Raw genomic sequence first — 14470 nt, forward strand, 5'->3', positions numbered from 1 at the left:
TAAAAAAGGAGCAGGGAGTCATGAAAATTAGCTATTGATAGTGAGGAAGGAAGCTACAGACTGCAGAAGATATAAATAGACGGGTCAGGGGGTTAGAAAAGTGACAAATTGAAATCAATCTGGAGAAGTGTAAGGTTATGCATTTGAGGAGGACAAAAAAGACAAGAGGATACACAATAAATGGTAGGATACTGAGAAGTATAGCGGAGCAGAGGGACCTTAAAGTGCATGTATTTAGATACTTCAAGGTAGCAGGACAGGTATACAAACATATGACTTAGGAGCAGGAGTAGGCCACTTGGCCCCTTGAGCCTGCTCCGCCATTCAATAAGATCATGGCTGATCTGACTGTAACCTCAACACAACATTCCTGCCTACCCCTGATAACCTTTCCACCCCTCCGGCTTATCAAGAATCTATCTACCTCTGCCTTAAAAATATTCAAAGACTCTGGTTCCACCACCTTTTATGGGAGAGAGCTCCAAAGACTTTCAGCCCTCTCCTGATCTCTGTCCTAAATGGATGATCCCCTATATAAGGTGTTCGAGGAAGAATATGGGATATTTTCCTTTTTGTCTGGGGCTTATAGTGTAAGAGGAGGGAGGTTATGTTAGAACTGTAATAAACACTAGTTAGACCACAGCTAGTGTACTGCATTGCAGGAAGGATGTGATCACTCTCGAGATAGCATATCAGAGACTTACAAGGATGTTGCCAGGCGTGGAGAATTTTAGCTATGAAGCAGGAATGATTCGGCTAAGGTTGTTTTATTCAGAACAGAGAAGGCTGAAGGGAGAATTAATTGGGGCCTAGATAGAGTGGATAAGATGGACCTATTGCCGTTCACAGAGCAGTTAATAACCAGAGGGTACAGATTCATGTAATTGGTGGAAGGATTAGGGACAAATTGAGGAGTAATTCACCCAGAGGCTGGTAGAGGCCTGGAACTCACTGCCCGAAAGGACTGTAGAGGCAGAAGCCCTCATCAAATTTAAAGAACACTTTTATATGCACCCGAGGTACCGTAAACTACAGGTTTACAGACCAAGAGCTGGAAAGTGGGATTAGACTGAATAGTTCTTTCACTGCTACATGGATATGATGGGTTGAACAGCCTCCTCCTGTGCCTTAGATCATTTTATGTTTCTACGTCATCAGTGGATAACGTTTGATGCCAAGTCCCCACCCTTTGGTTTACCCTGGTGGCTCAAATGCAAGTAGCATAGTGGACTGCTACAGAATGAAGGCATCATGACTGCTGCCAAGATATAGGGTATTGATCTACTTGATTTGATACCTATGTTCATATACCAGCTGGGTGTTGAGGGAGCAGAATCCCTTTCATTTCCAGTACATGGCAGAGTTGACATGCAGTATCTGTAATGTGATGCTCATGCACCCAGCTCCATGGGGAAGCTTGCAATCCTAACAATGCTGTATTCTCTCTCTGCCTGCTTGTTCTTGGCAAGAGGGAATAAAATATAGTTAGCTCCCTTTGAATAGGGAGCCTCAGTGACTTCTCTTATGCCACAGTGGATGGTAAACTGTAAGATATTTCAAACATTTCCAGTTCTGGTGCCTGGAAGGACCCAGACGCATAAAAATTCATTGCAACTGTTACGACAGAGTTCTTTTTTGACCGCCTCCTTGGTGAATCATAGACGCCAAATACACTGGACATAGGAGATAGGAGAAGTGTTCTCTGGAGACCCGAGGTAGGTAAGGTCTATGTTTAGAGCCCCTTTCCCCCTCCTCCTTCCTCTGTGCACAGCTTGTCTTCTTAGTTTCTGTCTCTGCACCATCTGTCTCTCATACTGCAGCCCAAGGGAGATTGCTACCATAGCTGTTATGACTTGCACTCCGAGCCCTTGCAGTCACAAGCAACATCTTCCCTACATGCTGCATCACTCCCTGCAGACTCTATCAACTGTTGTCAGCTCCTCCAAACACCCAGTACTTACATCAACTCAAACAGAATCAGCAGAAAGTAATCAACAACTAATTTGCAAGTTCTTGACAATTCCTTAAAATAGTGCTGGTGGGAGGGATTCTACAAGTTGTTGAACACATGTCCAGTCATGCATGTTTAGCAAAGGGTGTTGAGGAGAGTTGCGAGGTCCAAAATTGCCAGTCTGACGTCAAATCAGCATTTGGCGCTGACTGATGTCATGATCTGCTAACTGTGCATACTTCTGGTGCACGCATGTAATGCTCGCACCAGCACCGTCATTACCTGCGCGATCAAGCTGAATTTTTGTGGCCACGCTATCGAGCCACACTCTGGTATTTTTGATGAACAGGCCAGACAGCTCTTTATCATCTCCTAGTGACCAGTTATGAGGCAGCACTAGCACAGCTTGATCATTAAACTACCCACTCGGCTGGGAATGCCAGAAGGGACTGCCTAAAACACTAGAAAATAAAAACACAAGAAAAGTTTTTTTTTAAAAAAAATCACGGTTCACACAACAGTGCTAATCATATTGAAAGCGGTATGTGGCAAACTATGGAAATAAGAATGTAGTATCTACTGCTAGTTAGCCATTAGAGTTTGAGGGTGAAGAGGAATGGGATGTCAATAGCCCGTAGAAAAATGTTGCCATGTTTCGCCAAGATTATACTGAAACTCCATTGAGTAATTTAGGCTCAATGTGCTGAATCTAATAGGTGGATTATTGGAGATATATCTGTGATACTAAGTATTTCCAATAGAGCAGTGAGGAGGATACCTGACGATGGGTCGAAGGGGAATCCTACAGTATCTACTATGTAAAGGAATCTGGTGAGTATAATTTTTGTTGAACTCTCAGCCAGATGATGCTTAGACAAGACTCAAAAGGGATAAAGAGTACAATTATAGTGAATACTTTCTGTTGTTGTATGCAGAGCTAAGGAATTTGTTTAAATGCATGTGGTAACATAAATTATTTGCCAAATGCAACCAATATTTGTGCCATGGGCAAAACATAACTATTAATAAATTACCAAGTAAAACACCAATTAAGGAATTGTTTAAAAATGTGATCTATTAGAGGTTACGCTGTATCATGAAGGGTTGTACTGGGAAGCTGCTGGTTATTTTTGGAATACAAATAATTACAGAATTGCAGGAATAGAACTAAGTAAAGGAAAAATGTAGATATTATGCAGAATGTTATCAAGGTCTAAATGCAAGCATCTCTTCCAGATGAATTGCTACATAGCACATGGTTTAACCATAAAGCCTTGCAAGATGTTCATGCAGAACAGCTGCAAAAAGCTCATCAATTCAGCCGTTCAGCAAAGCACTTGAATCAGTAAAAGAACACAGCTTAGTTAGATGTTGATGCAGGATGAATTGGGTAGTAATATCATCCAAAGCTGTGAGCATAAGTAACACCCTGATATAGATTTTACATACAATTTTATGTACTTTTTAGGACAGCTTTTTGTCCTGGACAAAAGATAATGGTTTTAGATTTTCCACTTCCTCACCGCCAAGTTTTTGCCAGATTTGTGAAGGGCAGTAACATATAAACTAAACTTTAACATAGTTAATACAGCCTTACATAGTTGAGCACTGGAAAGTGGGGGTGTTTGTGAGGCCCTGGTGCCCAACATTTAGAAGTAAGTGGAGTGGACCTTGGCATGTTTTTGATATTGGAGCTTGTGGCATTAGTCTTATAATGATGCCATGTACAGCTTCCAAAACTAATTTAAAAATTAGCACAATTTTTCAGGCAGCTGGATTGACGTTTCTGCCTCATAATGCAACAGGGGGCCTGCTGCAGCAAGTGCTCCCAGTCTGGCTTGGCTATACATTAGAGACTAGGGAACTTGCCTCTCATGTGCAGATGACCTTGTAACTGGATTCAGAAAGGCAGTTTTGTACTGGGTGGACTTCCCACCTGGTAGACTTGCCCCCTCAATCAGAAAACCAGGCAAAATTATTAATTAATACTAGTGATCTGGTTTTAATAACAACAACTTAGCTATATTAGGCCTTCAGCAAAGGAAAACATCCCAAGGTATTTCATATCAGTGTAATCAGACAAAAACAGACACCGACCCAAGGGCAGAGAAATTAGAAGGGGTTACCAAGCTTCATAAAAGAGGTGAGCTTTTTGACTGGGGCCTTAATAGAGGAAAGGGAGGTGGAGAAGCAGGGAGGGTGAGCAATAGAATCCAGAGTGCAAAAGCATAGCCATCAATGATGGATCAGAGAAGGATTCAGGTGGGGCTACAGTCAAGAGAAATACAGAAATCTGTGGGAGCAGGAATAATAGTCATCAGGGCCTGAGCTGGTTAAAAAAGATAGACAAGGTGAAGACCATAAACGTGCTTAAACGCAAGGAGGAGAATTTTAAATTAGAGGTGTTGGTGGCTGGGAGTCAATGTAATTCAGTAAAGAAACAGGTAATGAGTGAGCAGCACTTGGTGCAGGAAAGGATGTGAGTAGTGGAGTTTTGGATGAGCTGACATTTCTGGAGGCTGGCCAAGAAAGCAATGGAATAGTTGAGTCTGGAGGTGACATAGGCATAGAAGAAGATTTCAGCAGCAGGTGGGCTGAAGCAGGCAATGTTATGGAAGGGGAAGTAGACGGTACACATAATGCTACTCACTATTTAAACATGTGAAAATTGGTCTCTATAGAAATGCCTGTCCAATTTTAAACCAGATAAACAGAATTATAGAAATAATGTTGTCCAGTTTTGATTGAAAGTGAACTGAGTTGTTTCAGGTAATGTGATTGTAAACTTGATTTACTGGCTGATAATGAAGTTACCTGCTGCAGCATGATAGCCTGTTGCTGCTGAAGCAAAGCCTGGAGTTGCTGAGGAGTCAGTACTTGTTGCTGTAAAATCTGTTGCATTTGCTGGGGAGTTATCACTTGAGGTGTCATCATAGCCACTGATACTGGGACCTAAAGACATAACACATGAGAATAAGGAACAAAATATTTATAAAGTTATGCATGTATAGCAGAAAATTGTTGACTGGAGTGTTGAGATTGTCAAATCAGTTTCAAGCTGTATCACAACATGATTCAATCAAAAATCACAATGAAACAGTATGTTGCAAATTTTTTCTATATTTTAGCAAAGATCAAATCCTGAAACTATGTACTTCTTTTCTTAAGGCAGTGAACTGTAGAACTGTATTCTTTGCCCTTATTTCCTTGGTCTGTGGTTGACAATAATTGAGCCGAAGGACAGAGGTTGGTGGCTCTTCTAGTACAAACACCTGGCGTTGGCATATGAAAAAATTAAAATCTATCCAATTTGCCATGATTGAAATGGGAGTTTTAGAAATTAACATGTTACAATAATTATAGTATTTAAAAATATGAAAACGTTTGGAGCACTGCAACTTCAAAACAAAACTATGAAATACGCAGGTTTGCTACTTTAAATACAAATGCAAAACACAGCACTAATATTGCTATCACTAATACAAATCTGAATTGCATTAGCTTGTTCTGAACAAGGGCATTGCCATTTCTTAAAAGAAGCCTCCAATGTGATCTCAATTGTCCATATGCTGATCTAAACTATGTGAATGTTGATACTGCCAGATTTTTCATATTGCTGATATACCCACCACAGCTTTTCTTACTGACATTTCAGTGACAAACAGTTACAGTGATGAACCTGATAGCATTTCACATTTGCTAATGTTAACGTGTCCAAGTGCATGGACATCCTTCTAAACTGAAACCGAGTAACCTGCACATTGTGTATGAAGGATTATGTCTTGTTCTGATAATGAAGCCGACATTAAAATGACAGTCTGTCTCGAACAACATTGCATAGTTATTTTCAAGCTTATATTTAATGACAATTCTATAAATTTTGCATGTTTGTAGAATGAAATTCAGCTTTTCAAACCAATTATTACATATTGTTGAAATGCTGGGATATTGGGACATAAATTTCAAGCTCATTGAAATAAAAGGCTTTTTTAATGCTATTTTTAAACCTGAACAAACAGGAGGAATGTTTTTAATGTTTAATCAGCTGAAAAGTATTAATGTAATATTTCAATTAAAATACATTTGCTTCATTGTAAAATTATATTTAAATGTCACTATTATTTCACAGATATATAGCTTAATTTTTGTACAATATTACTGAATTCCATTTGGTTTCCATACACTTCATACTCAAATGTAAATTTTCATTGATCACACAAAAGTAGAAACATGAAAGTGTAAAGTGATCTATAGCTTTATGTCATCCTGGGGGAATTTTTTTCTAACCTTAAAATAGGCTAGAGTCAGTGAAAGGGTTTAAAAAGGTATTGAATAACAAACTCATAAATATAGAGTCTAGCAAACAAACTTCATCTTTATGCTGTGATGATGCATTTTAATATTTCTGTAGTTAAGAGCTCTTATTCTATTTTATCGTGTCTATACCACCACCTTCACTGATTTCTTCTGCCATTTGCATAGTGCATTCACTTTCCTAATTTCACAGTCATTATGCACTGATGTCCTGATTTCTCAGCATCACTAATCTTGACGAACTTAAATCACTGATGAAGGTCAGACAGATGAAAGCACATTCCAAACTCTACGCAGAGCTTGCTTTCTACGTGATACCAATTAATTGCTATTAAAATACTTGGACTCACCAAGCTTACTTGCTATTTTGGGGTGGAGGGGTGATGAAAGTTCACGCTGTAAATGTACATGTGCTATCCTATTGTCTTTTGTGTATTAACTAATGTCAGAAATCAAAGAGCTTGCAGCATAGGCAATAGGCTATTACAGCACACACTTTATTACACACTACTACAGAGGTCATTAGCAGTAAGAGTGATTGTATTGTTCTTAACCTATTGATCACTCCAACTACTGCCATTTAATCCCTTGTTGAATGACTGAAAACTGCTATAAGGCGCACTGGAGGGAATGCTTTAATACAGCAAAATACAGCCAAGCTTTGCCAGTCATAAACAAATGTACAGAACTTATAACAGACGGGTTATTTAAGCAAACAAAAGACAAAATGCATAAATCTGGTAGTAACCATTTTACCAACATAAACCTATATTTAGGATGCTTTGAAAAGAACTCAAAACTTGCACAGTGAAACAAAATAAACTAATTAAATTAATCTAAATAAAAAGTTAACCACAGGAACGTATTTTTTTGCAAGATTGTAAATTTAAAACTAACATTTTAAAAATACACACTGGGTGTGTAATATATATTGCAATGAATGACCGAACAAACTCCATCATAATATGGGGAAAGAAAGTTTTAGACAAATCTTTAAAATCTGTTTAAAAGATTTGTTCTTGCTTTTGAGAAAAGATACTTCATTCCATAGATTGAAATAAAATGCTTTAATTTTACATGCTAAAAAATGCCATACCTTATGTACATGCCTGATGGTAAATCAGATAAGCAAGATCTGATTCTGATAAAACAGCTTAAAAGCAGAGCCAGGTAATAACTAGTTAACTCAGGGGTTAAAATATGATTTGAAGTTAAAAGACCAACCACAGTGTGATGTATTTTCCTGTATGAAATTTTATTTGTGACCTTATGAGTTTTTCCAAGAGTAATTTATATCATGCAGAGAGAAATAAAACTAGTGGTGCAACAGAATACAAAGGCATGCATCCATTAAAGACATAGTCCCTTCAATTGCTCACTTGCAAACTTATACTGCTGCTTCAATAAGAAATGTAAAAATCAATTGCCTTTTAAGACAATGAAAGTTATGTGATACAGTAAGTTATTCATTTCAAAAAAAAGTCCACTCACTTGTTAAGCAGTTCAGATATGACTTCGCTAATAGGATGAATTGCCCATTCCAACTGGCAGTTATCATTTATCAATCATATATTTAATACGTCATAAGTTCATAAATAATATTGCGTTTATGAGAGGGAACAGCTTGCATTCATGTGAGATTAATAAATGGATTGTATACTGGAATTTGGAAACAGATGCTCCCTAATTAAAAGTGCTGACTAACACAAAAGTTGTAGCCACTCACAAATCTTTAATAAACAGGCTGAACCGATTTCAGAAAATACAAATAATAACTTACCTCAAGTGAGTAGCAACTTGAACTTGAGACATGAGTGAAAGTGGATTGAGGATAACTAAACACATTGACGCATAAATACCATTTTAATTTTCAACTTTAATGCCATGCCCGCAGGAAAAAAACACCTTTAAGCTCCTCAAAACATGCCAAAGTGCATCACAGCCAGTCAATTACTTTTGCAACGTAATCATTGTTTTCTTTGGAGGCAAGGACAGCAAAAAATGTGTCAAACAAGATTCCCCAAACTTCAAATGAGCTAAATGACGTAACAAATTTATTTTGTGGTGCTTGAAGCAGGAAAGTTGATAAAGATACCAGGAGATACCTGCCCAACTTCAAGTGGCACAATGAGATCTTTTATGTTTACCTGGCAGGCAACTGGACCTTGGATTAAGCCCTTGTCTGAAAGATGGATGGCACTTCTGAAAGTGCAATCCTCCATCAATGCTGCTGTGTAGTGCCAGCCCAGATTACGTGCTTAAGTCTGGAGTGGGGTTTGACCTCAAGATCTTCTGACTCGGGGTGAAGGGTATTACTACACATGGCTGATGTTGTCTAAAGATTCAAATATTTTACTTTACTTTTAAATCAATACCTTAAAGTTTAAAACATACCCTATTCATATCCTAATAAACTGTAGCTGACCATCCAAGTAATGCACCTTTTGAACAAAGTAACAAATTGGGTCATGTGATGGGGATCTGATATGCTCAATTAATTATTTAAAATCAAATCATAGATTAACTTTACTACTATTTTTTTTAACAAAAGAGTTGTCTTGTTTTCTATTTGCATTTTACAGCAAAACAGATTTTTACGTTTGAGTCCTCAGGTATAGAGGCACAAATCCAGAAAGAAAACCCACCGCGCAGCGATAGATCAGATGTAGCTTTGTGAAAATCTGATCAGATGAATTAAGGTCAACAGTCAGAATTTGAAGATCAATGGATTAATAGGAAGGCAGCTCCCAGCAAGTCCATCTTCATTAAGTAACCAGAGTATAGTTATAGGAAATGGCCAAAAATATCCTATCCGATGAGGATGATGGCAATTTAAAGATACAAGGATATAAAATGGAACCTAGTGCTTAAATGATTTGAAGTTACCAAGTTTTATGCAAAAGTTTTAAGCAAAGTGCCAATAAGTTGATGATGTGACAAAGAATGTTGTTGCTGGATGCTCAAATAGGTGGGGAGAAGACAGTGCCATCTCATAAATTCCCAGATTTCTCACGTAATGTTAGAAAAATTATAAACAACCCCAGTCACAAGATGTAATGCGCCCCTGCCACTGATGGGTAGCTCATAGCCCAATTAATTTACTAATGATGAAAGAAATGGATGAACATTTAAAATAATAAAGCACTGCAATTGGCATGAGGTATTTATTAGATTATGAAACCCTGTTAAAATCTTCAGTTCTGAGGCTCTTTTCCATCTGGCACTTCACTGAGAACAGTGATGTCATGTTTAGTTTCTTTAATATTGCAAAAGTTATCTTCTACAGGTTTTGTTTTATTGTGAAATCTGCAACAATCTCCTAATCATATATCTCTATTCACAACAACATCAAAGTATTAGTTATGCCACTGTCAGTACTTAGTCGGGTCTTTTTTAAAAAAATCTTCGACATGAGTTTATTTTCTTCAGTTCTTTGAAAATAGAAGCAGAAGCAATTAAAGCCTTTAAAGTAACATTCATCTTTAGTAATAAGTAGCTTTTTTACATTCATTATTCATACTATCCAGCACAAAGAAGACACATGTACTACATAAATTATTAGTTTTGGTGCCATCCATATTCACTAAGTGTAAATACCAATGCAGCAAAAGTGGCTGGACTAATTTACAATGAATTAGGAAATACAGTAGTTTATTGCTAGTTATAGCTTATGTAGTCTGTGAATACCTAATCAGGTAAAGTATTAATACTTGGCTTAGGCTCTGTAGATTTATTTTGTAAAAATATGCATCCAGTAATTCTGTGCTAATTCCATCTCTTGTAATCTTCCTGCATTTAAAAGTTAAAACTTAATACATGAAAACACAAGAAAAAGGAAACATTACACTCGATCAGTCTCCAATAAAAATGAAGGAACTGTTACATCATTGTACAACCAGATTTGCAATGTTTGCCTGTCATTGCATCTGGATTACAGATCCTTTTCTTGATGTTTAATTTTTTTATTTGCATATTGTTAGTAGTTATTAACAAATACTGAAACCACAACGAAAAAAGGCAACTAAAAAGAATAGTGGCAATGGAATTTACAACACTAAAAAGGAGCATTGGGAAGTGAAAGGTGGATTTTTGTTTTTACCCCAGAGACCATATGATTGAGATGTATAGGAGTTATATAAACTATTAGGGAGTAACTGCACCTTCGATCTAAACTACTTTATTTTTCTGTTGGAAAAGAACACAATTAGATTTTCTAAATCCTTTACCAAAAGGTGACCCCACCTACCCAAATAACAATTAAACTTGTGTACTTTTTAGATGGTATTACCACTGCATGTTACTCTATTTTGTTAGGAGTATCAATAATAGAAGAGTGATCAAACTCATCTTTCTTATTGGCATGGCACAACCAAATTGGGATTTTACTTAAGGATTGTCATACTTAACAATAGTTACAGAAGAGAATTAAGTTTTTACACGCATTTCTAAATATCTTTCCACCAGGGCAGTTAGACAACCTGCTCCTAGGTCTCTGTTGATGCCACTCTTCACATGGGTACTAGAAAGTGCATAAAGCTGGCGTGGGGTGATATGTTAAATTGTTTCCCTGCTTTCCCATGGAGAACTGTTTAACTTATACTTGGTACCCTATATTATTTTCTACAGCTGAGCTGAAGAGTGCAGTTTTGCTTTAACAAAATTAATGCCCTCCACAAATGTATCATTCTTGGCTCCATTGATAAATGCAGCCTCCTATGTACACCATTTCTTATGGAGATTCTACTGCATTTCAAGTGACTATATTCTAAGATATAAAAGTATTCATTCAAAAATTATTTTCTCACAAATACCTATGAACCTGCACTTAGTAATAAAAGAATAAAAGACATTATTAAAGGCTTGCTTTACTGAAAATGTAACTCTTGCGCTAAATAGATTTACCAAAGATTATGAAAACATTACTTGCATCAGCTTTCTCAACAATCCATCTCAGGTTGTGAGATTTCAATGTCATTTCAATTACTTAACATGAAACTCCCCACCCTCCCCCACCCAAAAAAAAAAGGCATTTATTTAATGAAGCAAGATGATATAAAACAACAATACTGGCCTGGTCTAGAATCAATGTTGTGAGAATGCATATGAACTACACAAACTTTTTGTAGCAGGCGTATTTCATAATAATCATAATAACATTCAAGAAAAAAAAATTAAAGAAACGACAGGATTATCTTAGTATTGGAAACCAGGAAATATTAATATATAGTCAGTAATTTCCTATAAAATAGGCAGCAGCAGATAGTTTTCAGAGTTTTGCTTTAAATAATCTGCACTAGGTCATACTTAGAAATTATTTACAAAGAGGATAAACTTTAAAAAATGACCTTATTGAAATGACTTTATTATAAAAGAAGGGAAATGCAACGTACATTCTTGACATTTACAAATCCTGTATAATGAAGCAAATGATATTTAGCTTGCAGGTTTGTTTTTAAAGAGAAAATATAAAACTCATTACCTAGAAATGTGATCAAAAATCGAAGATCTCTCTGACTACACAAGGCATATTTGTTTTACCTATGTCACTAAGAAAAGGGACCTTGATACCTTTCTTCTGTATTTTGTTACAAGGGAGATTAGCTGTACACATGTGCTGATCAATCAATTTTTTTTGCAGAATGTAGCCATCTATAAAAGACAAAATATAGCTCCTGAAAAAATGACACCATTAAAAGGTGAATGTGTGCCAAATGTTTTACTACGGCAGCAGAAAGTGCCCTTTCAGCAGCTTTTTGCAAGTGATGAGAAAAACATTATTCAAATCTTTCAGCAAATTAAATTAAAATATTATATTGTCCATGAAATCTTTAACAATTCACAAGGCAGCTTACAGAATTTTGGCATGGTTTTAATACAATCTGTTTTGCTCATAATTGTCATTCTAACACTGCCATTAAAAGGAATCTGGGCCTAGGAATTGGACCATGCCCAAACTGGGGCATGAACTCAGTGTAGCGCATGTTACATCCATATAATGGGTCCATCCAGTGGTAGGGCCACAGCAAACTGGCTTACCAGCCTCATTAAGGAGGCACCAGCTAACTGTGGGCATTAGTCATGGCCCTAGAGGCATTTCACTGATCACTGGATGCAGCAAGATCAGTCAATTTAAATGGCGGCTGGAGGCCTAGGGAGAGAAAGCTACCAGGGCAGAGGGCAATCAGGATAGGGGTGATTGGTGGCTGGTAGTTTTAATATGAAGCTGAGGCCCTGACTCTTGCTTTTTCTAGCTCCATAAAATGGTCACAAAAAAAGCCTTTGGCTGGCTACCTTCAGAGTTTCATTTCAGGACTATCGGTTTAGCTTCTCCATGTCTGAAAAACTTGAGTAAAGCAAGCATGGTACATGCTGTAGTTAATTGCAGGCCATTTTCACAAAGAAGTCTGAAACAGGTATTGTGTCCATTGCACATGCAAATTCGGAGCCCAACAGTATTTTCAGGCATGCACTCTAGACACCTATAGAGCAGCCTGATCCAATATGGCAGATGCTGCACTTCTGCAGCAGAATAAGTGTGCACAATTAACCCACCACACTGGATCCTTGGGCACCTGTACAATGGGGGTATGGTGATCCAATTTTCTGGCCACAATGTTTGGGAAACTATATTTATAAGTTCTTAACTTAAATGTGTCATAACTACAGCGATGATCGTCCATCATGACCCTCCCCGGGAATGATTTCAGGTGATTGTTACAGCCAGGTAATCTCTTCATCTAGACTCACGTGTGCCTGTCAAATGTCACTGGAGCAGTGGTCTGTCAATATATATATAGTCGGTAAAATTGACTTAAATTACAATCCTAAATATTGGGCCATAACTTCCCGAGCTCCAGGGCGTCGTTTTCAGGGGGGAGGGGGCTACCCCCAGGATGTACTGGGGATATTCCACCGGATATTCCCAGGTAAGGTTTGCATGGCAATTGTCTGGGAAGTACAAACTTCCCATAGGAAATTGTCCTTTCACTGGAATCATCTGATAATGTGATTTAAATCGCCAAATTCAAATAGTTCCGACTGTCTTACATCAGTAGTTACCCAGAAAAAGTTAGAAGAATTAAAACCAACTGTAGCTTCTGGGTGACAACTGTACAATCCCACACTGACCCCGCCCCCCACAGGGCTCCCCTGATAGCTCCCCGAACCCCCACCCCCTCGACTAACCCTACTCCCCACAGGTCTCCTCTCCCACCCCGCCGCTTGACTACCCCCAATCCACAACTACCCACCCACCACCAATTACCCCCCACCTCCCTGGCCCTCCAGGGGTCTTGCCCTCCCCTCATCTCCAAGGCCCTAACTGACTCGACACCCACCCACCCCCAGGCCCAACCTGACCCGACATCCATTCTCCCACCACCCTCCCAAGGCCTGACCCAATCTTACCCACTTACCATGTATACTTTTCTCACTCGCTTGTCAAGGATCTTTAAACCTGACTGGACCTTTAAACTTACCTGATTTACAGCAGTTAGTGCCGTAAAAAAAGGGATGTGGCTTCCATACCTGTGACTTGCAGCTAGGCCCCAGGGACATGCCCAGATCTCACCCGGCCTGAGTCAGAAGGTGTCGGGAGATAGGATCGCCTGGATTTTAAGGTAAGTACATTTGAGCAGAGTGGCAACCCTACTCCATCAGAAGTTACGGCCCAATAAGTTTCAGTACAAACATCGTATTGCACATTTTTAAAACAATGGAAAAGCAAATCAATAAAAAGCAAAAAAGACCAAATGTAGAGTGCAGACTTGCAGTGAAATACAATTTTTAAAAAAGATACCACATGACAGACATATCCTGTCATATCACAAGATATCATACTAAAAACATGGTACATATCCTAAATGTCCATGTAAGAATCGTATAATCAACATCAGCCTAGTGCTAAAAGCTAGTTCATCGACACCTGCTTTCATGCTGCAGAATCACTATTATTCTACTAGAGTCAAAGTTCTAGCATTTCTGAAATATTTTAGCATCATGACAGTAAAAGCTGTATACTGCTACTTGATGAAGGAAAGTTTACCCCAGCTGCTTAATCAGTCTCTTAAATTTTTAATTTTCATTCAATCATCATTAAATGGAGAACAGTTAATGGGCCATGTACACAGTAGCCTATGTATGTGCCTTGCATTGCTCTACATGCCTGCAGAAGATTTAATTGAAAATAGCCTCTATTATAATAAG

The 14470-nt window shown here is 38.1% G+C and overlaps 1 protein-coding gene across 15 annotated transcripts in view; it reads right to left on the minus strand.

Annotated features, from left to right (window-relative positions):
* The window catches only part of foxp1b (forkhead box P1b), a 505775-nt gene that overhangs the window by 130795 nt on the left and 360510 nt on the right, over positions 1-14470 (minus strand). For all 15 annotated transcript variants that reach the window (XM_078543713.1, XM_078543710.1, XM_078543714.1 and 12 more), the window contains one exon: positions 4766-4903. In XM_078543713.1, the coding sequence (XP_078399839.1) occupies positions 4766-4903 (138 nt within the window). The remainder of the gene's footprint in view (positions 1-4765; positions 4904-14470) is intronic.

This window comes from Cetorhinus maximus, chromosome 6 (genome assembly GCF_964194155.1).
Source record: "Cetorhinus maximus chromosome 6, sCetMax3.hap1.1, whole genome shotgun sequence".
Classification (NCBI taxonomy): Eukaryota; Metazoa; Chordata; class Chondrichthyes; order Lamniformes; family Cetorhinidae; genus Cetorhinus; species Cetorhinus maximus.